Genomic DNA, 20,879 nt, shown 5'->3' on the forward strand with positions numbered 1-20,879 from the left:
TGAAGGAGTCATCAATCACTCGACACCAACCCTCTCAAACTCCGCCTCATTGGACAGCCCCTTTTCAAATGCCGAGAATACAACTGGCCTTCTATTTTCCGATTGGACAGGACCCAGGAAAGTTTCTGGGATTGGTTTAAACAACCGTCAGTTTCTGCTCTTTGATAGAAGACACTCAAAGGGACTGTAGGGGTCCCAGAGTCCGAGCCTCCAAAACTCTGGGACCCACCTCGCTGCTCTACATGCGCTCTGCCCTTGGGAGCGTGGGATTGGTTCTTTCGACCATCGGCTGCATTAGAAGCGCTTTTCATTGGCGTTAGTCAAGAGTAGGGCAGAGGGCGGAGCACTAGTAGGCAAGCTGCGTCCAACTGCCATTCTCGCGCGTCCTCCCTTTAGCGCATGCACCTAACGAGTAGTGCTCATTGGACGGCGAGCCTAGGGGGTGGGAGACTGGGAACGGTGGGAGCTGCTGTGTGTGGAGGAGCTGCTGCCGGTGTCATGGCGGAGCTGAGTGAGGAGGCGCTGCTGTCAGTATTACCGACGATCCGGGTTCCTAAGGCTGGAGACCGGGTCCACAAAGACGAGTGCGCCTTCTCCTTCGACACACCGGTAAGCCCATTCCCCACGCCCGCAGCGAGCACGACTTCCTTCCATCTCCCTGGTCATTCTGCCGGGGCCTGCAAGGCTTGGGCTACCGCCTCCCTGCGATGCACTATGGGACTTGTAGTCTCCCACGCTCCTCCCTGCCGTCGCATTTAATTAGCTGGAGTTGTCGTATGACTACCGCCCCCGGAAGCCACCGCGCCCGCTTCACCCGTTCCCCATCTCGTGGAGCACTGTGGGGATCGTAGTCGCTCTCTCCCCTCATTGCCGTTCCAAGGTAGAGGCGCATCCCAGTTGTCGGACTACATCCCCCAAGTGGACCCCTGCGAAAGCCTGGGAGTTGGCCTTGCCTGCCGCGCACGGCTCTCCGGGTTTTGTAGTCCCATGTGGGAGGGATGGGGCGACCCCGCACTGTTCGGGGCCGGGGTTAGGGTTGGAGGGTGGGGAGTGCAGTTCCTAGGCACCTAGTAGTCTGGAAGGGACCGTGAAGAAGGCCGGTTCAGAGAAGGGCCGAGTTAGAGAGACTCCACCCATGGTTAATGTGGACAGGGGGCGGGGAGGTGGGTCATTGGTGGTAGGGAGGAGAGGAAAGAAGGGAGGAAAGCTCATGTCGTTTCTCCTTTGAGGTGACCTGTAACCGCAGCCCCCTCTCTTTTTCCCGCCCATCACAGAGAGCAGAGGGAACCCTTTTAAAAGTATTCCCAGAGAGATGGTGTCTTTCGTGGAGGACACTAAGATCTCTTTCCCATCCCGCTCCCACTCCTGACTAGTTAGACAAAGCCTCCACCCACACCATGCTTCACGTTTTGCAGGCTCCACCCGGAACCTCCCTTCTTGCAGTTCTGCCTTCCTGTGTCACCCTTAAGCGGAGACTAGCCTTTGCCTGGCCAGAGCCTTAACTGAGAGGGCAGCAGCCTGGTTGGGATCCGCCCCCCTCGCTACCCCTCCCGACCAGCGGCCGCTGGGCCCTGCCCAGGGTGTTCAGCCAGACCAGCTCATGGCTGGGAAAACTGCAAGTCAGAGTGGAAAGGCTTCATTAATGCATCGCCAGTGCTGAGTATAGCAGTATGATCTAAGGCCCGTTCAGGATCATCACTGTGATTTGTGGTTTGCTTGGTTTGCTAGGCTTTGATCTGAGCCTCAGACAATGTGCTGCTTCTCTGGGAATCTGGCTTGGCAGAGCTAAAAGAGGACGGCTCAGAGCAGAGCTCCAGGGTTCCCAAGCCTTGGGGAAACCAGCGTTTTTTATTTCCAACGGAGGAGTTCATTTCCCGCGGAGCTCCCACATGCCACCCAGTTCATCAAGTGCAGGGCTTGGTGAAGCACCGGCTTTCTCAGGAGGGAAAGGTTTTTCTTAATTACCAACAGATGGTAGAAGTCAGTGGCTCCCTTCTTCACACTCTCTCCTTAGTAACTGCTTCGAATCATCCAAATGGTGTTTTTGTAAGCTTGTTACACTTTCCTTCTCTCATCCCAAGTCAGGAGATCTCCAGTGTGGCTTAATTGCTTTCCTAACCAACTTCTGGCATGTTTGATTATCTTCAAATTGGGTTCATGGTAGATAGAGAGCTTATTTGACCTCCCTGATGAAAAATGTTCCATTTGGTCATCAACATTGCAATCCACACTGTTCTAGGGAGTGGTACAGAGCAATCTGTGGGACCAAGAACTGCCTTAGACCGTGCCCTATTTTTCATATCACAGCAGAGTATTTTTCAAGACCACTGAGGCATTTATTCAAGGAAGAAGATGCCCGTTGTTGCTCGGATCTGAGGGAAGACTCTTGTTTTCCCCAATTACCTCCTCCACCTTATCCATCACTATTTACAAAGGCACTGGCAGACTTGTTCTGTTTTAGAGAAGCTCATCCTCCCTCCTTAGCTGTGATTTAGGGTGGACCCTTGTCTTCCCCTGTTTTCTTCCTGGGTTATGTGTTTTAGCTGTCTCAGCAGGTGTTGCAAGATTATTCTATAGAGGAAATGGCTTTGAGGTTGGCAGTTGATGGACTTCAGTGGGGATGTAGTTATTGGTCAGAAGGGAAGCAGCAGGGTAGTGGCTGGAGAATGCTGGTCTTCATGTCCTTGCCAGAGTAGGCCCAGGTATAGCAGTGAGCCCCGGACAAGCATCCTTACCGTGGAGCCAGGCTTTAGCAGGAAAGGAGGGAGAAGACTCAGTGTGGACCAAGGTTTGATGACCTAGTAGGGTGTGGTAAAGGAAAAGTCTGGGCTTTCTGGCAAGCTTAGGAGTTGGGTGTATTGTTCAAGTGCTAGAATCTCTGCTCCTCCAGTCTGGAAAGTTTCCTGAGTCCTGGAGATGAGGCAGTGTTTGTCATTGTGTCTCTGGTTTAGGTTCCGTGTCTGAAATTCAAGCCTTTCCTCTCCCGGGAAGGGACCCCTTTTCCCTCTAAATATAATCCCTGGCACTGGAAGTCCATGGTATTTGATTCCCGTTTACCTCAAGGAAAGAGGTAAAGGGGGGCGCCGGGGTGGCTCAGTTGGTTAGGTGTCTGCCTTTGGCTCAGGTCATGATCCCGGGGTCCTGGGATCGAGTCCTGTGTCGGGCTTCCTGCTTAGCGGGAGCCTGCCTCTCCCTTTCCCACGTCCCCTGCTTGTGTGCTTGCGCTTGCTTGCTCTCTCTCAAGTAAATAAATAAAATTAAAAAAAAAAAAGAAGAAGTAGTAAAGGGAGTTCTCTACAATTGATTGGAAAGCTCCAGAGCCCAAAGAAGGAACAAGGAAGAAGAATGGTGACTGGCAGGTATTGCTCAGCCCCTGGCGTCCTTGGTTGTTATCAGTCATAGGAGAATGGGGAGAATCTTCACCACGTACCAGGTCCTAAAAGGCTAAATGACTCACCAAGGGCCACATGGTGTTGGCGAACAGAGCCTGTCTTTGGAAGGCAGCAGTGTCTGGCCCTGGGTCTTGGATTCCCCACCTGGCCAGGCTTCATCCTCCCTGTGTTTTCTCCCCTTTCTCTCGTACTGCAGGAGTCTGAGGGTGGCCTCTACATCTGCATGAACACATTCCTGGGCTTTGGGAAACAGTATGTGGAGAAACATTTCAACAAGACGGGCCAGCGAGTCTACCTGCACCTCCGGAGGACCCGGCGCCCGGTAGGGACAGGCCTGGGGCAAGGCCTGGGGACGTTCAGGCACATGCCCCTGGGCCTCCATTTTGAATCTGTCTCTTCCATTCTGACCTATTGGCCTCTGTTTCCCACTCTCACCTATTTCTGTTGGTAGCATTAGAACTCAGCACACATGTTTTTTTAGCTCCATCCCCTTCTAAGATTAACCCACTCTGTCCTGTCCGTCCTCCCCATTTGTCCTTTCCCTGGTACCCATTGCTGATCCTGGCCCTTCCTGCCTCATTGCAGAAGGAGGAGGACACCACTACAAGCACTGGAGACCCCCCCCGTAAGAAGCCCACCCGGTTGGCTATTGGTGAGCTCCATTACAGTCCTGTTCTGCCTGAGCTGGTCTTCCCTGCTCTCAGGGGTTCTAGGAAAGCCCCAAAAGAATGGGCCTGATGAATGGCCCTAGAGCTCTGGAGGGGGGCACAACGGGATGCTGCATCAGAGGAAGGACATGTACCTGTGGTTGTTGTCCTACCCTCCCTCCTCTTCCCTGTTTCACCAGGCATGGAAGGCGGGTTTGACCTCAGCGAGGAGAAGTTTGAATATGATGAGGATGTGAAGATTGTTATTTTGCCGGATTACCTGGAAATTGCCCGGGATGGGTTGGGGGGACTGCCTGACATTGTCAGAGATCGGGTATGAATACCTTCCCACCTTACCAGGGACTCAAGGGCAAGCGGGCCTCAAGCAGTGATGTCTTGGGCAAGCCCCAAGAAAGCTCGAGATGGAGGGGCTAGAGGGGCAGGGGAGGGCGAAGGGCTGGGTACCATCTCTGACCCTCTGCTTCCCCCAGGTGACCAGTGCGGTGGAGGCCCTCCTGTCTGCTGACTCGGCCTCCCGCAAGCAGGAGGTGCAGGCCTGGGATGGGGAAGTACGGCAGGTGTCTAAGCATGCCTTCAACCTCAAGCAGCTGGACAACCCTGCTCGAATCCCGCCTTGGTGAGGCTTGGCCCCTCCACCTTGGGGCACAACCCCCAGAGCAGGGGCAGAGAAGCCACCCTCCTGGGGAATCAGGTGGGAGAGAGGGTCGGGAGTAGGCGAAGGAGGGGGCTGGGGGAAATGAACTCAGCAAGGGACGACCGGAGGAGAGGAAAAGAGAGAGCTCTTGGACTGGCAGGGGGCCAATCCCATATACCCCTAACCCCGATTTCAGCTGACTTTCTTCTCCCTGGGTTAGTGGCTGGAAATGTTCCAAGTGTGACATGAGAGAGAACCTGTGGCTCAACCTGACAGATGGCTCCATTCTCTGTGGCCGACGCTACTTTGATGGCAGTGGGGGCAACAACCATGCCGTGGAGCACTACAGGGAGATGGGCTACCCATTAGCTGTCAAGCTGGGCACCATCACACCCGATGGAGCTGGTATTCCCTCCCCTCCTCGCTCCCTCCATGCTGAAGTGTGTCTTAACTGTTACTCGTCGTATAGGACCCGGATAACACGTCAATACATTCTCTTGATAAACAATGAAAATATCGCAGATGAGAGTAGATCTTCAGTTAACCCCCCAAATCCCAGTCCCTTTCTTAGAGGTTACCAGCATTATCTGTTTAGCGAGTATCCTTCCAAACCCATCTGACCCTAGCACCTTACCCTGCGCAGTAGAGTCGCAAGTAACTCCAGCCCTCGCCCTCTTTCACCCCGTCTTCCCTGCCAGCCAGTCTCCGAAGGGTCCCTGACCTCACTGCTACTCGGGGCAGCTCATCCTCTGTCCCACCAGCTCCTCCCCTTGGGGCAGGGAATGGGATTGGTGGCCAGGCCAGTCCGGAGCCACCCCTTCTGACACTGCTCCTGCCTCCTGCCCTAGACGTGTACTCCTATGATGAGGATGACATGGTCCTGGACCCCAACCTGGCTGAGCACCTGTCCCACTTTGGCATCGACATGCTAAAGATGCAGAAGGTGAGATCCCCTTCGGCTTCGGATTCTCCTCATCCCTGCCCGCCAGGCCCTTCCTGGCCTGAGGCTGAAGCAGCATGTCGACGACAGCTGCCAGTTATCCCAGTCCCCAAGACGTTTGTGCTTCCTTTGAAAAACTTTCTAGAATCATTTATTCATTCATTGAATACTACTGAGTACCCACTATGTGCTTGTCCCTGTGCGACTAAGACAGAGCCTTAACATCCTAGATGGAAAGGCAGACATTCATCATCTGCTCAGGCAAATGAGTGAAAAACCACAAACCGAAGGGTGCTGTGAGAGAGATGTAGGGGGGCGCCTGGGTGGCTCAGTCGGTTAAGCATCCAACTCTTTTTTTTTTTTTTAAGATTTTATTTATTTATTTGGCAGAGAGAGACAGCCAGCGAGAGAGACAGGCAGGTGGAGTGGGAGAGGAAGAAGCAGGCTCCCAGCAGAAGAGCCTGATGCGGGGCTCAATCCCAGGACTCTGGGATCACGGCCTGAGCTGAAGGCAGACGCTTAATGACTGAGCCACCCAGGCGCCCCAAGCATCCAACTCTTAATCTCAACTCAGGTCTTGATCTCAGGGTCATGAGTTCAAGCCCTGTGTCGGGCTTCATGCCCAGTGTGGAGTCTACTCAATAAAAAAAAAAGAGAGAGACAGAGAGGTGGTGCAGGAGTGGTGTAATAGCGGGAGGACCTGGCCGGTCGAGGGGATCAAGGAAGTGATGCTTGAGTGGAGAGCTGAGAGGTGAGAAGGGGTAACTTCAGAATGGAAAAAGCACTTCAAGTGGAGAGAATCACATTCATTTTTTCCTGTCACCAGAGCGGAGGCCTGATGACTAACAGGCCTCAGGGACAATCACTCGTGGCCTTCTGGAACTGGGACTGGGACTGGGAATAGCCAGTGTGTCTCCTGTTCGTAGAGTCTGTAATTGAACATATTCGAAGCTCCAGCCGGGGATCGTCCAGGACCCTGTGAGGGATCGGTGTGAAAAATCCAGGACTGAGTCTCTCACCCTGTCTGAAGTGCCCCTTCCCTTGCAGACGGACAAGACGATGACGGAGCTGGAGATCGATATGAACCAGCGGATTGGCGAATGGGAGCTGATCCAGGAGTCGAGTGTGCCACTGAAGCCCCTGTTTGGGCCTGGCTACACGGGCATCCGGAACCTGGGTAACAGCTGCTACCTCAACTCAGTGGTCCAGGTGCTCTTCAGCATCCCCGACTTCCAGAGGAAGTGAGTGGTGCCCCCTCCCCGTGCCTGGGCCCTGGACCCCTGACCCCGCAGCTGTCAGGACCTCTGTGTTCTGGCTTAGTCTTCATTCCTGTGGTGCTGTGGCTGGCACGCTCCCATCAGTTAGAGCAGCACTGTTCCCCAGCCCCACGGGCCCACTGAGGGCAGAACACCAAATCCCAGGGCGCTCCCTGGCCTCCTGACTGACTCGGGCGGGGGGAGGTGCTCTTTACTTGAGGCCAGTGACAGCAGATGAGGGCCTACCGTGGCCATGTAGCCCTTGGGGATTGGGGAGTGCCTGGGACACTGGGAGAGAGAAAAGGCACGTTCTGAGTGGAAGAGCGTCTGCCTTCAGAGAAGGACTCGAAGCATATGTGGAAACTTGAACAACGTGTTGACCCTTTCCATCCTGAAGAATGGGAACTGTCCTTCCCCTTCTCCCAGGCTGCCTTCTCCCTTCCCCCGGCTCGCTCCTGGGAAGGAGGCTGGGAAAGAAGACAGCGGAATACACTGCATGCTGGCATAGTTGGGAAGGGGAGGAAGGGCAGGTTGCCGGAGAGAAATGGGACTCTGTGGTTCAACCACCTAACTCCTCGCTCTGGAGGGAGCCTGTGCCCCGAGCAAGTGGATAATACTGCCTCCCCTTTCCCTTGGAGCCCCTGCCAGAGCACCTCCGATTATGCTTCCCTTGGCTCTTAGGTATGTGGATAAGCTGGAGAAGATCTTCCAGAATGCTCCGACGGACCCTACCCAGGACTTCAGCACCCAGGTGTATGTAGCCAGGTCCCGTGTACAAAGGCTCTTGAGAGCCTCGCAGCCCACGTGCCTGCTTTCTCCTCCGTGAGCGCCTGGAGTGGGCAGCAGCGCAGGCTCTTTGCCTCTCGCTGTGCTGTCTGCCTTGAGTGGGTCTCCTGGGACTCCACGGTTTTTCCCCTTGCAGAGGGTTGCCTATGGGCTGTAAGCAAGGGTTGAGTTGGGGAGGAAAGGCACAGAGAGAGGTCGGACGATCATTAGTGGACTGAAGCTAAATGGTTCTCTTGGATGTGAACGCAGGGCCAAACTGGGCCATGGCCTGCTCTCGGGAGAATATTCCAAGCCAGCACCGGAATCAGGCGATGGGGAGCAGGTGCCAGAACAAAAGGTGAGGCTGGGACTCTATCCCTTTCAGGCTCTGGAATTAAGGGGAGACTGAGGTCTGGGAGATGTCTAAACAAAGCCCCTTGGTGGCCTCTTGAGCCCCAGCTGAATCGCTGCCCTGGCTCTGCCTAGGAAGTTCAAGATGGCATTGCCCCTCGGATGTTCAAGGCCCTCATTGGCAAGGGTCACCCTGAGTTCTCCACCAACCGACAGCAGGACGCCCAAGAGTTCTTTCTTCACCTCATCAACATGGTGGAGGTAAGGGCTGGGAAGACAGCAAGGAGGGCAGTCCACACCGCCTCCATCTGCCTGCGATTCTCGCCCTTCTCCCTCCTGCCCATTCTTTCCAGTCAACTCCAGCCAGCCCGCCCCTGGGACCCAGGAGTCTGTGTGCACTGGGCCTTCCCTGTGAGTAGTGGGTGCCCCTGAGGAGAATGGTAACGCTGAGCAGTGATCCTTAATATTTGATGGGCTTGCAGCCGAATGAAGGATACAGCCAGAGAAAATGAGATGAAGATACTTATTGCCTGTAGAGAAAAATACACACACGTTCCACCACGGTCTCCCAGTGCCGCGATGGCGCCGGGGCTGGGGAGGGGAAGTTGAGTAGGGAAGGAGTTATTCTTGCATCTCTGAGCCTCCTGGGGGTAGACTTCCTTCCTTTCCTCTCTCTTCCTGATCCCTTAGTGACCCTTTCAGGTGCCCATCCCCTTCCCTGGCTGCGTGGACCTCCCCACCCCACCTCTTTCCCACAGAGGAATTGTCGGAGCTCTGAAAATCCTAACGAGGTGTTCCGCTTCTTGGTGGAGGAAAAGATCAAGTGCCTGGCCACGGAGAAGGTGAAGTACACCCAGCGAGTGGACTACATCATGCAGCTGCCTGTGCCCATGGATGCGGCCCTTAACAAAGGCAGGTTGCTCTCTGCGGAGCCTGGGGGCAGTGGGACTGTGAGGCCCGGGAGAAGCATTTGGCCACCTTGTGGGAGAAGAGCCCACGGCATGCCCTGCTCCCCCAGCCAGAGGTCTGGAGCAGGGAGGTAGGCTCACCTTTGCTTGTCAGCGCTGTGCTGAGGACGAGAGGCGAGACCGTTCGTGGATGTGTGTCATGTGGGTTTGGAGAGGGGGGAGCAGCAGTCTGGCAAGGCTAAGGAGGGCAAGAGGCAGTAGCCTCTGAAGGACTCACGCACCGATTCTGTCCCCAGAGGAGCTTCTGGAGTATGAGGAGAAGAAGCGGCAAGCCGAGGAGGAGAAGCTGCCGCTGCCAGAACTGGTTCGGGCCCAGGTGCCCTTCAGCTCCTGCCTGGAGGCCTACGGGGCCCCGGAGCAGGTGGACGACTTCTGGAGCACTGCCCTACAGGCCAAATCAGTAGCTGTCAAGTAAGTCCTGTTGGTCTGTGGTGAAGCTTTCGGGCCACTATCAGGGTGACCCCAAAGATACTCTGCCTCGTTCTCAGTCTTCTGTCCCTTCGTGGTTGGATTCTCAGGGCTGTGTCAGTTGGGGCTGGTCATCTGGCCCCGAGGGAAGCGAGAGGCCCCAGCAGGAGTCGACGTGGATGATTGCCACATTCCCTTGTCCTGCCCCTATCACCCCATCTTCTCTTGTGGGACAGGGTCACGTTTTAGTGCAGTGTCTGTCCACTCGTGCCCTCAATTTTGGCAGAACAAAGGCACATGGTATCCGTTTTGGACAGAATTTGGATTTCTAGCAAATGGCCTGAGTTTGGGCCTCGTTCTGTCGTTGGCATAAGCTTGAGATATGAAAGAGTGCTTTGGTCTCAAGGGATTTCAGCCCTTTCCCCCCACCCCCCCTTTGACAGGCCCCTGGCTTCTGCCGCTCCTTGTCTGCAGATGCTCTGATGCCTTCCCAGGGCAAGATAAGAATATGGAGTATCTTCTGGGCTATCAGGTCTTCTACCCACGAGAGGCTGAACCCCAGGGTGGGGGTTTCAGGAGAGGAGAACTTTGGAATTCTCTGGGTACCAGGACATTCTCTCTTCCCTAGGACCACACGATTTGCCTCTTTCCCTGACTACCTGGTCATCCAGATCAAGAAGTTCACCTTCGGCTTAGACTGGGTGCCTAAGAAACTGGGTATGGTGGCTGCGACGAGTGAGGGAGGCTAAGCAGAAAATGCTAGAAAAAGAAGGGGCCTTACCATGTGTAAACTAGCGTTTCTTTGGCTTTCCTCTGAAGGAGGAAAACATCACCCTGAATGTTTCAAAATGAGCCGTTTGAAAAGCACGGACTAAAAATATTAAAACACTTGATTTTACAGTGATAATTTACAACCAAAAGCGTTTTTCATAGTTTCACTTTTATACTTGGCGAGAGGTTCTCATTTAGATCATCTTGAAACGGTTCTCGTGAGTCTTAGAGCCCCTGACAACTTTGAGAACTCCAGATTTCACTTCGTGTCCTAGATTAGTCGAGACCCACAGAGGTATGAGATCATTCTTCTGTACAAGTTGGAGGCCTCTGTCCTTGTCCCTAGCGCATCTGAGGTAGATCTGGGACTAGAATCCAGGCCTCCTGATTCCCAGACCCACCATTACATTACACTGGGACCCCTGCAGTCGGTACCGCTCTGAGCAGCTCCCTACTCCAGAGCAGTGCCAAGACGTGGGGGCAGGGCTTTGAGGATCCCCCAGTGCTTTCTCAGGGAGGGCCCCAGGGAGCTGCTGAGGTGACCCGTTCCCCGCCGTTCCGATTACAGATGTGTCCATTGAAATGCCGGAGGAGCTAGACATCTCCCAGCTGAGGGGTACAGGGCTGCAGCCTGGAGAGGAGGAGCTGCCTGACATTGCCCCACCCCTGGTCACTCCGGATGAGCCCAAAGGTAGCCTTGGTTTCTATGGCAACGAAGACGAAGACTCCTTCTGCTCCCCTCACTTCTCCTCTCCGACATGTTAGTGACTCTTCTTCCTGCCTGCCTCTCTCCTTTGCTGATGGGGGTCTTTTCTGCCTGCCTCCCCTTGACCCTGTCCTTTGTGTTTCTCCTGTCCTCCCTTTCAAATTTCCCCTGCCCTCTTTTGATGGACATGAGGCCCGACTAGAGCACTCCTAGCCACATTCTGTGTGTGGCTGGCAGTAGCGCTGGCCGGTTGCCTCCCTGCCCTTGTCACCTCATCGCTTGGGGGTGGGGAGAGACAGCATACTCTAGAAACGGGACCCATTCTGTGAGAGTGGGCGAGGAGGGGATCCACAGGAGACCTTTAGCTTCAGTTCTGTGTCTTTAGTCCTGCGGGACCCACGTTACGGCACGCTGCCATTTTAGTTCTGGAGGAAGGTGCCTGGCCATGGAAGGACACTGCATGGAACGGGGCATTGGGAGAGGCCTGGGGCGCTGGACCGTGGGAGGCAGGAGGAGCAGATAGTGGCCCAAGGAGTCGGGTCACTGTGCCCTCCCTTCTCCCCCCACAGCACCCATGCTGGATGAATCAGTCATCATCCAGCTGGTGGAGATGGGCTTCCCTATGGATGCCTGCCGCAAAGCTGTCTACTACACGGGCAACAGTGGGGCCGAGGCCGCCATGAACTGGGTCATGTCACACATGGACGATCCAGGTAGGCCGGGTGGGCGGCAGGGTGCAGCAGGGCCGTCGTCCTCCCACACACACTTTAACCCCTTCGCCTCTGCAGATTTTGCAAACCCCCTCATCCTGCCTGGCTCCAGCGGGCCCGGCTCCACGAGTGCAGCGGCTGACCCCCCACCGGAGGACTGCGTGAGCACCATCGTTTCCATGGGCTTCTCCCGGGACCAGGCCCTGAAAGCTCTTCGGGCCACGGTATGAGCTGCCCCTGGCTCAGGACCGGGGGCCGGTGGGGGAGAACGGGGTGGGGGTGAGTGAGGTTCCATCCTCTGTGAGTCAGACCGAGGACCACTGGTGTGGGACGACCGAGGCTGAGGCTCCACCCTTTTGTGCTGAAGGAGCTGAGGCCTTCACTCATGGTTTTCTTGCCCTGAACTTGTTAGAAAGAGTAACGCTTCCCTCCTCTCCTAGAACAATAGTTTAGAAAGGGCCGTGGACTGGATCTTCAGTCACATCGATGACCTGGATGCAGAGGCCGCCATGGACATCTCCGAGGGCCGCTCGGCTGCCGACTCCATCTCCGAGTCTGTGCCAGTAGGACCGAAAGTCCGGGATGGCCCTGGAAGTGAGTGTCCCTGGGGAGCACGGTGGGCCAGTAGAATCTAGCCAGTCTGCTGCCAGCTGCCCATTCCAAGGCACCTCTGCTTCCCTCAGGGGCACAGGGGTCAGAAGCTTCTTTCCGCTGATGCGGCTTCTGAAGGTGGGATTCTAGGAGGCTGAGACAGGCGTGCGACCCAGTCGCTGCCCCCCAGTCCCTGAGATTGGCGTCCTGAGTTTGGGCTGTTAGATGCATCTCTGGACTGGCGCTCAGGGCTCCCTCTCGTTGTCTCCTAGAGTATCAGCTCTTTGCCTTCATCAGTCACATGGGCACCTCCACCATGTGTGGTCACTATGTCTGCCACATCAAGAAGGAAGGCAGGTGAGGGGCTGGCAGAGTACATTCTGAACTGGGGAGTGCTGGTGGGGATGAGTGGGGGCATCCTGGAAGTCCTTAGAATATTTGCGGGAGAAGGTAAAGGCCTGCTGGGTGGGGGGGGGTACAGAGACAACAGAAATTGATAGACTGCCTGATAGCAGGGGTCGGCAGATGACAGACAGCCCAAGGCCACCTGCTTTTCTAAATAAAGTTCTAATGAGCATAACCACACTTATTCACGTATGTATCGTCTGTGGCTGTTTTCACGCCGCAACAGGAAAGTTGAGTAATTGTGTCAGGGACTGGATGGCTTGCAAAACTAAACTACTTACCGTCTGGCCCTTTCCAGAAAAAGGTTGCGGGCCTGTACCTGACAGGAATGGGTGGGGGTGGCCGTAGAGGTCCTGGAGGACTTGAAGATGTTCCCTTCAGGCAGGTGGCAGCTAGCCTGTAGGTGTGGGGGCCCAGGCTGCCAATGCTGGGAACCTTTGCCCCAGAATCACCAGGAGCAAGTCCAGGGGCTGCGTCAGAGACTCAGTTGATGCAAAGTGGATGCCCAGTCTGTTTCTCCTTCTCCACCCCCCCCCCGCCCACTTCCCCAGATGGGTGATCTACAATGACCAGAAGGTGTGTGCCTCTGAGAAGCCACCTAAGGACCTGGGCTACATCTACTTCTACCAGCGAGTGGCCAGCTAAGAGCCTGCCCTGACCCCTTACCGCTGAGGACAGGGGACAGACCATCTGGCATGAGGGATAGGGGCTGAGGGACGGACTTCAGCCACCACCCCCCCCTGCTCTGTACCCTTCTTGTTTTTGTCCTCAGCAGCAGGGAAGAAGCTAGAGGCCATAGGAGAATGGCCAAGCAAAGCGGGGGACACTCGAGAGACTTTGGGGATAGAGCAGGAAGGGGATGGGAGGGGCCGGCCACCTGTCTGTGAGGAGACTTTGTCGCTTTACCCGCCCCGTGAACCCACAGTGCTCTGCTTCTCTGTGTAATCCTGCCGGCCCCTGGTGTGGAGGGGGGCTTGTTTGTGTGTGTGCGTGGGTGTAGCTTTGTGCAGCCTCTTCCACAGGAGGGGGCGTCCGTGCCTCCCCTCCCTCTTTGTGTTTGCTCCCTGTGTGGTCAGGCAAGGAGGGCTGTGAGGGAAATGGGGATCCCCCTCACCCTCCAGCCTGTCTTTCCCCTACCCTGTCTCTTCCCTGCCCTTCTCTGGAAAATGCCAAAATACACGATGTGAATAAAAGTACAATGGCTAAGTCGTGTCCTGTTTGGTACCTTCAGGAAGACTGATCTTGCCTGGGGCTAGCAGGAGAGCTGCTTCTGCCCCTTACCCCCCCCCCGCCCCCACCCTGGGCAGTTCTCGATTTTCACTAGTTCTAGAGCTCTCGGGAAATGGGCTGTGAGATGGGGTGGGGTGAGCGCCAGGGCAGTACAAGAAAGCTGAGAGATGGGGGCTGTCAGACCAGGGGCAGTGGAGTGGGGTGGCACAGAGCAAAGAAGGGGGTGAAGAGCGCTGCCTTCCCTCCAGCAGTCACACCCGAGGGGTCCCAAGTGGGTATTTTCCAAATGTCTCTGGTCCCCTAGGCCCTGCAGTCTCCTGTCAGGTGGGCCAGCTGGAGCAGAGAGTGGGACACCGGGAGTAGGGGGTGGGCGTGGTGGGATCCGAACTGCCTGTCTCTTAGCTGCACAGTTTCGAGCCAGTGCGGGCCGTCCTTCCCCCTCTGCACCCTGCTCCTGGCCCAGTAACTATGGGTCTGCCTTCCCCCTGGGCAGGTCAAAGGTGCCTGCTCAGCAATCAGGGATGCAGCCACTCCGACGGGGGAAGGGAGGTCCTTTTCTCAGAGCTGGAGCGATGCCCCACAGAGTTCCCTCCGTCCCGGGCAGCAGCGCGATCTCAGGCCCAGCAGTCGGAGTCCAAGCTCCCCTTGGAAGCACGTCTGGCCCTCCGGGGGGCTGTAGTCGTGCAGTGGGGCTCCCCTGAGTACGGGTTCTCGCCTCCTCCCAAAAGCCAGGCAATGGGGCTGAAGCGCCTGGGCCCCGGGACGCCCTGGAACGTTGCTACAATGGGGGGGGGGGTCACGTCAGAGCATTGCAACGGCGGCGGGCGGGCGGGGCTTCCCGGCGGGGGGCGGGGAGGAGGCGGGCTGACCATGGCGGGGGCCGGGAAGGAGGCGGAGTTCTGCCTCACGGCGCTCTACATAAGCGGGCAGTGGCAGCGGCTGCGCGGTGCTCCTGACCTTCAGTGTGTTACTGCTAGCGCCATGGCGCCCTCCAGGAAGTTCTTCGTCGGGGGCAACTGGAAGATGAATGGGCGGAAGAAGAACCTGGGGGAGCTCATCACCACTCTGAACGCGGCCAAGGTGCCGGCCGACACCGGTAAGCCCTCGCCGGGCCGGGGCCGCGGCGGGCGCCGGGGTGGGGGGAGGTCGGGCGTGGCAGCGCCCTCTCCCGAGCCCTCTTGGCCGGGTGTCCGCGTGGACCTGGATGCCGGGCTGGGCACGAGGGCTGTTGGGGGTCGGGACTTTGGCCCCGCAGCCGCAATACCAGGGGTGTGTCGAGGGGGGAAAGGCGGGGCCACATGTAATGGTGCCCTCCGACCGTGCGGCGGGAGAAGATTTGGGTCACAGTCCGGGAAGACTTGGGGCGCATCCGACAGGAGCCGGGGATAGGAGCGGAGCGCCTGCGGACCATCCCGGGAGGCTGGCGACAGCCGCGGAGTGTCGGGGCTGGGCCTGCGTGAGGGGATCCAGCTACCTGCCCCCTCGGCGGTCTGCTCCGTGCGCCGCCGCACGTAGCCCGCGACTCCTCCCCGCGCCTCGCTGGGCGGGACTGGCGGCGGTGGCCTCCTGAGCTCCCCGCTCTATCCTTCACCCTCGCCGGCCCGGATGGCGCCTGCCTTCCCACGAAAGGGCTGAGCAAGTGCCAAACAAGATGCGCTCTTGGGGAACGAGGAGCGGTCCTACAGCCTTCTGCAGGCTGCAAACGGGAAAGCTCAAGGCCTCAGCTCAGCCCTCTGCCACCCACGGGAAAAGAGTGCTGTCCTTGGCCCTTACCCTCCCACTCACCTCAATCACAGAAACACTGGCCCGATCAAAAGAGGCCCTGGTTTATTCCCCAAAGACAAAAATGCAAACCCCAGGAGTTGGCCTTTTTCTGCTTTTGCTAAAAATCCTTGCCTGGGGGTGGTAGGGATGGGCTATTTTAGAAGGGAGGCGTGGTTGGCTCCAAGAGAATGCTCTGTCTAGGAGGTGCCCAGGACCAGAATAGCCTGGGGAAATCAGAACCACAGCTGTTAAAGAGCAGAGGGCAAGGAGAGGGCCATGGCCTCCCAGGGGCACCTGGAAGGCTCAAGGAGTTGGGTACAGGCCCAGCCTGGGCTGGAAGTGGATAGAGATGATCTTGCTGGAATGAAAAGGGGTGGAAGGCAGACCTGAGAAATCAGGTGAAGGCGAGGGGACTCCAGAACACTGGATGGAGTCTGGAGAATAGCTTCCTTGTGCCTCATCCCCTTGTGCCATCATCTCTCCTCTCCAGAAGTGGTTTGTGCACCCCCCACCGCCTACATCGACTTCGCCCGGCAGAAGCTAGATGCCAAGATTGCTGTGGCTGCGCAGAACTGCTACAAAGTGACGAATGGGGCATTTACTGGGGAGATCAGGTGAGGTGCGGCAGTAGAGGGGCATGTGGGGACCCTGCCCTCGCTTCCCTCATTGAGGGGAAAGCCACAGTGTGGGCTCTGTGCCAAAGCATGGCTTTTTCTTTCCCTTTAGCCCTGGCATGATCAAAGACTGTGGAGCCACATGGGTAGTCCTGGGGCACTCGGAAAGAAGGCATGTCTTTGGGGAGTCAGATGAGGTTAGTAACCCAGAGAGGAGGTAAGAGATGCCTTATTCCAAGAGGGGTGTCTCACTAAATCTGTTACTCAACAGCTGATTGGACAGAAGGTGGCCCATGCCCTGGCAGAGGGACTTGGAGTAATTGCCTGCATTGGAGAGAAACTAGATGAGAGGGAAGCTGGCATCACTGAGAAGGTTGTTTTCGAGCAAACCAAGGTCATCGCAGGTAACTCTGAAAAAGGGGACCTTTCAGCCTGACCAGGGCTACGGAGGCACAGAGGGTAGGGTCAGATGCCCTGCAGCCTGACTTGATCCCCATCCCATGCTGATACAGGAAAGGAAGGGGGAGAGTGAGAACCCTTGCATCCTCCCTATCACTTCTATTCCTGCCCAGATGGTGTAGGTGCCACTTGGAGTTCCTCCAACAGCCACCAGGGGGCATTAGGTCACCATTGTGCTTCATTCCCTGGGCAACGGGCTGGCCAGCTCCTTCCTGTTCACCCTTCCCATCTGTGATCTCTGTCCCACAGATAACGTGAAGGACTGGAGCAAGGTTGTTCTGGCCTATGAGCCTGTATGGGCCATTGGGACTGGCAAGACTGCGACACCCCAACAGGTAACCGAGCCCAGGAGCTCTGCCCCTCCCCTACCTGCCTGGGTAGGTCTGGACTGCAACAGAGATCATCTGAGCCAACCCCTCATCTTAAAGACAGGTGCCCCCCAGGGCACCTGCCTGGCTCAGTAGGTAAAGCATGAGACTTTTGATCTTGGGGTTGGGAGTTTGAGCCCTATGTTGGGTGTAGAGGTTACTTTAAAATAAAAAATGAAATGAAAATAATAATAATAATAAAGACAGGAGCCCCCAAGCCAGAGAAGGAGAGTGACTTATCCGAGGACATCCATTTCAGGGTCTGGGGGGACCGAAGCTGTGGTATTCTGACTCAGATCTCAGGGTTCTTCCCCCAAAACCACACTGCCTCTCTTCACTGGGGCCCAGGGTCTTTTAGCCTTTCAGTGAAAGACAGGAAAGGGCTTACTTCATCTGGCTTCTTGTTCTAGGCCCAGGAAGTACACGAAAAGCTCCGGGGATGGCTTAAGTCCAACGTCTCTGACGCGGTGGCTCAGAGCACCCGTATCATTTATGGAGGTAAGTGGGTTTGGCTCCTGCCTGAGATGTGGGTGGACTCGGCCTTCCTGTCCCATCCCTCACCACTCCCTCTCTCTTTGCCCTTGCCAGGTTCTGTGACTGGAGCAACCTGCAAGGAGCTGGCAAGCCAGCCTGATGTGGATGGCTTCCTCGTGGGCGGGGCTTCCCTCAAGCCTGAGTTCGTGGATATCATCAATGCCAAACAATAAGCCTGCCCATCTCCCCTGTTCTTCCTGCTAAGCCAGGGACTAGGTAGCTCAGAAGCTCCGTAACTGTGCTCCTCCCCCCAGCCCCCACCCTGCACATGCTTCTGATGGTGTCACCTGCCCCCTTCATGGCCAGACTATACTTCTTCCTTACCGTTTACACCTTACCCTGTAATGGCTGGGACCAGGCCAATCCCTTCTCCACATAACCGAAATGGTTGGAAAGAAACACGTCACCAAGGTGGCTTCTCCTTGGCTGAGAGGCGGAAGGGGTGGAATTTGCTCGTGGGCCCCCTCAGTCCCCACTGAGGGCAGGAGAGGGAAGCCATCCTCCTCTCCCATCTCACTCCCTGAGGCCAGGGGCTGAGAGAAAGCCCTGTCCTCCCGTCAGAGGCCAGAGGTGCTGCTCTCTCCCATGGTGCCAACGCCTGTGTGTGTTGTGTATGTGAGCAGTCCCACGTATGGGGGGAAATAAACACCTGGCACTGAGCCTTGTGGTGTGTCCTTCTTCACTGCTTGCCCATATCCTCTCTTTTTCATTTTTGAGGCAGCCCAAGACACTTGTACAGAAAAATACCACAAACAGGTTTCTACAATAGCACATCTCTTACTGTTTTTACTTGAAAAAACGTCTTGCGTACCAGGCTGCCATAGCCTCGAATAATAGCTCCCTCCCATCCACCCCTCTGAGCAGCTCTGGGGCTGTTGGATCCCCAGAGCTTGGGTTGGGGTAGGGGCCCAGCCTCGCCTCCCCCCAGCCTCACTGGCTTTAAGCAGCTGGTCTAGGCCAGCAGTGCCTCCTCCCCACCTCCCAGGGGAGGGGTGGCCCTAAGGCCCCAGCGCAATCTGTGGTGTCACAGGAGTCACTGGTAGAGCAGGTAACGCTTCATGGCAGGGGGCAAGGGGAGAGCAGATACCTGGCCAAGCCGGGTATCCCCCAGGGCGTGGCGCACACGCAGGCGGCTCAGGTGCAGAAGGGAGTGTGGCTCCGCTGGGAGAGAGAAGGAGGGGAAGGTTAGGGGTGCAGCCACTAGCCAGACCTCCACAAACTACGGTCCTGCCCAAGTTCCCTTCTGCTTTCCTGCTCTGAGTCTTGGTTGAGAGGCAGATCCAAAGCATCCCGAAATTCTGCACCTGCTCTTGGGGTGGGAGGCATCACAGATTCACACATCCCCAGTCCCCTGGGGGTGAAGCGCTAGCTAACGCCTGCCCCCTAAGCAACAGGCCAAGGAAGCCTGGACCGTGGTGGAGCTAGTCCGGGCTTTGATTCCATTGGGCCTTGGAGCTGGGGCTGATGAGGTGAAAGGAAGGATGGCCCTCCTCCACTCTAGAATAGCTCACCACGGGGTAGGGGAGGAGAAGTATCCGCCCCTCCGATGAAGACTGCAACTGCAGAGTGCCGCGAATTTCCATCAGCCCCGAGCCCTAGCCCCAACCTTTCTAGAGGAGGCCCCACCCAAAGGCCCTGCCTCCTTCCCTGCTCTCCCTCCAGGTGCCCAGGGCCTCAAAGGCCCCTTACTAGGGTCCAAGGAAGGAAGTAGCACAGACAGGTCAGAGCCCACGGGATCTGGTCCACACCCTCGGTGCTTCCTACACCAAGCCCAGTACTCATTTAACCCTATGCGCCTCTTGCTCCGGGAGCTGATATCTGCTGTAAAGCCCTAATCCCTGCAGTGCCTCCCTCTGTTCTGAGGGCTCACCACTAAGTAGCAAGTGGCTTTCCGGAGCCTCACTTTCATCTCTACTGCTGCTGGGAAGATAAAGTAAAAGCTGTGAAGCCCTTTAGCCTTTCCCCGCACAGAACGGAAGCAGGAGGCAGGTCAGATGAAGCCCCATTCCCTCTGCTCTTATAAGGCGTCGAGCGAGGTTCCATCCCAAACCACAGCCACCAGCAACAGAACACTCTCCCCACACCTGCCCCAGGGCTCACCTCTCCTTCCGCCCAGGTAGCTGATGCGGACCTGGCACTGGCCCCAGACAGCGCTTACTGCCGGATACAGGGTCCTGCCCTTCAGTCCGCGGAAGGCTGGCCCCAGGTAGGTTCCCCCAATAGCGTAGCCCAGAGTTCCCTCCTCCATGTCCAGAACCACCAGCAGCCTCTCCGGCACCTCCAGCTGCTCACCGTGAGGTCTGGCTGGGTACTGGGGGGCCCCGGGCCCCTTGCTCTGATGGTACAACTTCCCCCGCCCAATGTCCCAGCCCCACGACTCGCTGTTGCTGCCCAGCAGCGCCGCATAGTGGTCAGCCTGCAGCGGGGCGAGGGCCGTGGCCACGCCCACCACGGCGTGGGTACCCCTCTGTTCCCGGGGCCAGCTGATCTCCCAGGCGTGCAGGCCCCTCGAGTAGCCCTTCTTACCCCGGGCCCCATCAGTGCTCTGGGCCACGGGCCGCCGCTCAAAGCATAACCCTCCTTCCTTGACCTCGATGTTCTCTGAGCAGTCCTTGGGGTTCCAGCCGTGGCGCTGTTGGGCTCCCAGATCAGGACGGGGAGCGGACAGCAGCTCCTCCAAGCCCTCGGGACAAGAGAGGTCAGGGTACAGGGTCTGTGGGGTGGGGGTGCTGCTGCTGCCCCCTGCCAGGGCCGTCTGGCCCATGGAGGTGAGGAGCTGAAGGAATCCCCGAGTCTTGCTGGGGCGGCTCTCTTCTGAAAGTTGATCTCCCGCTCAGGACTGACCTAGAAAGGAGTTGGGAGAAAAGAGGGTTTCAAGTGCGGGATCCTGGCGGGGGCTCCTCAACCAGGCGCCCCATCCTTTCACGCATGTTTGCCCACCACTCCCCTCCCCTCCCTCTTGGCTCCTCCAAAGCTCTTAGGCCCATCACCTTGCCCTCGCCCATCTGTCCTGGTCTCCCGAGACTCTCGCGAGTTCGCCCCCTTTGGACCTCTCCATGGCCGGCCCCTTTCCCCAACCCGCGCCCCGTCACCGCCCCCGAACCTCGCTTGGCTTCCCAGGCCCGGAGGTCACCGGCCCTCAGGAGGAACTCAGCGGTAGGTAGCAGAGCCGCGCTGGGCGCAGACTGCCGGCAGCTTCCGCCTCCAGCACCTCCCCCGGCCTCGCCCCGCCCCCAGGCCCCGCCCCCACGGGGGGCCCGCCGGGGCGGTTAACCCTCTCGTCGCCGCTCTAGGTCGCGCCCCTCCCCGTGGCCACGCCCCCACGGGGGCTCCTCGCGGGCGGTT

The 20,879-nt window shown here is 57.2% G+C and overlaps 3 protein-coding genes across 6 annotated transcripts; 2 read left to right on the forward strand and 1 right to left on the reverse strand.

Moving 5' to 3' along the window:
* The first annotated feature begins 163 nt into the window (after nt 1–163).
* On the forward strand, nt 164–13,771 carry USP5 (ubiquitin specific peptidase 5). 3 transcript variants are annotated; one of them, XM_002922229.4, is made up of 20 exons: nt 164–609; nt 3,589–3,714; nt 3,978–4,044; nt 4,240–4,373; nt 4,531–4,676; nt 4,915–5,099; nt 5,543–5,637; nt 6,682–6,875; nt 7,572–7,643; nt 7,926–8,013; nt 8,142–8,267; nt 8,765–8,918; nt 9,211–9,385; nt 10,011–10,099; nt 10,722–10,913; nt 11,429–11,572; nt 11,648–11,793; nt 12,010–12,163; nt 12,433–12,517; nt 13,117–13,771. In XM_002922229.4, the coding sequence occupies exons 1-20, from the start codon at nt 400–402 to the stop codon at nt 13,208–13,210; spliced, it is 2,676 nt and encodes an 891-aa protein (XP_002922275.2). In that variant the 5' UTR covers nt 164–399; the 3' UTR covers nt 13,211–13,771. The 3 variants fall into 3 exon arrangements, with proteins under 3 accessions (XP_002922275.2, XP_002922276.2, XP_034502535.1); XM_002922230.4 differs by having other exon boundaries at nt 167–609; nt 10,722–10,844; XM_034646644.1 differs by lacking the exon at nt 164–609 and adding an exon at nt 3,255–3,359.
* An 879-nt stretch (nt 13,772–14,650) lies between these two features.
* Nucleotides 14,651–18,193, forward strand: TPI1 (triosephosphate isomerase 1). Its single transcript, XM_002922260.4, has 7 exons — nt 14,651–14,891; nt 16,050–16,173; nt 16,286–16,370; nt 16,445–16,577; nt 16,882–16,967; nt 17,411–17,498; nt 17,589–18,193. Exons 1-7 carry the CDS (start codon nt 14,666–14,668, stop codon nt 17,705–17,707), a joined length of 861 nt encoding a protein of 286 aa, XP_002922306.3. The 5' UTR covers nt 14,651–14,665; the 3' UTR covers nt 17,708–18,193.
* Nucleotides 18,194–18,291: 98 nt separating this feature from the next.
* On the reverse strand, nt 18,292–20,796 carry SPSB2 (splA/ryanodine receptor domain and SOCS box containing 2). 2 transcript variants are annotated; one of them, XM_002922228.4, is made up of 3 exons: nt 20,638–20,796; nt 19,635–20,378; nt 18,292–18,695 (listed from the first exon to the last, which is right to left on the reverse strand). In XM_002922228.4, exons 2-3 carry the CDS (start codon nt 20,296–20,298, stop codon nt 18,568–18,570), a joined length of 792 nt encoding a protein of 263 aa, XP_002922274.1. In that variant the 5' UTR covers nt 20,299–20,378; nt 20,638–20,796; the 3' UTR covers nt 18,292–18,567. The 2 variants fall into 2 exon arrangements, with proteins under 2 accessions (XP_002922274.1, XP_034502536.1); XM_034646645.1 differs by having other exon boundaries at nt 20,525–20,681.
* Between the last annotated feature and the right edge of the window lie 83 nt (nt 20,797–20,879).

Source organism: Ailuropoda melanoleuca, chromosome 16 (assembly GCF_002007445.2).
Source record: "Ailuropoda melanoleuca isolate Jingjing chromosome 16, ASM200744v2, whole genome shotgun sequence".
In the NCBI taxonomy this organism is placed as follows: Eukaryota; Metazoa; Chordata; class Mammalia; order Carnivora; family Ursidae; genus Ailuropoda; species Ailuropoda melanoleuca.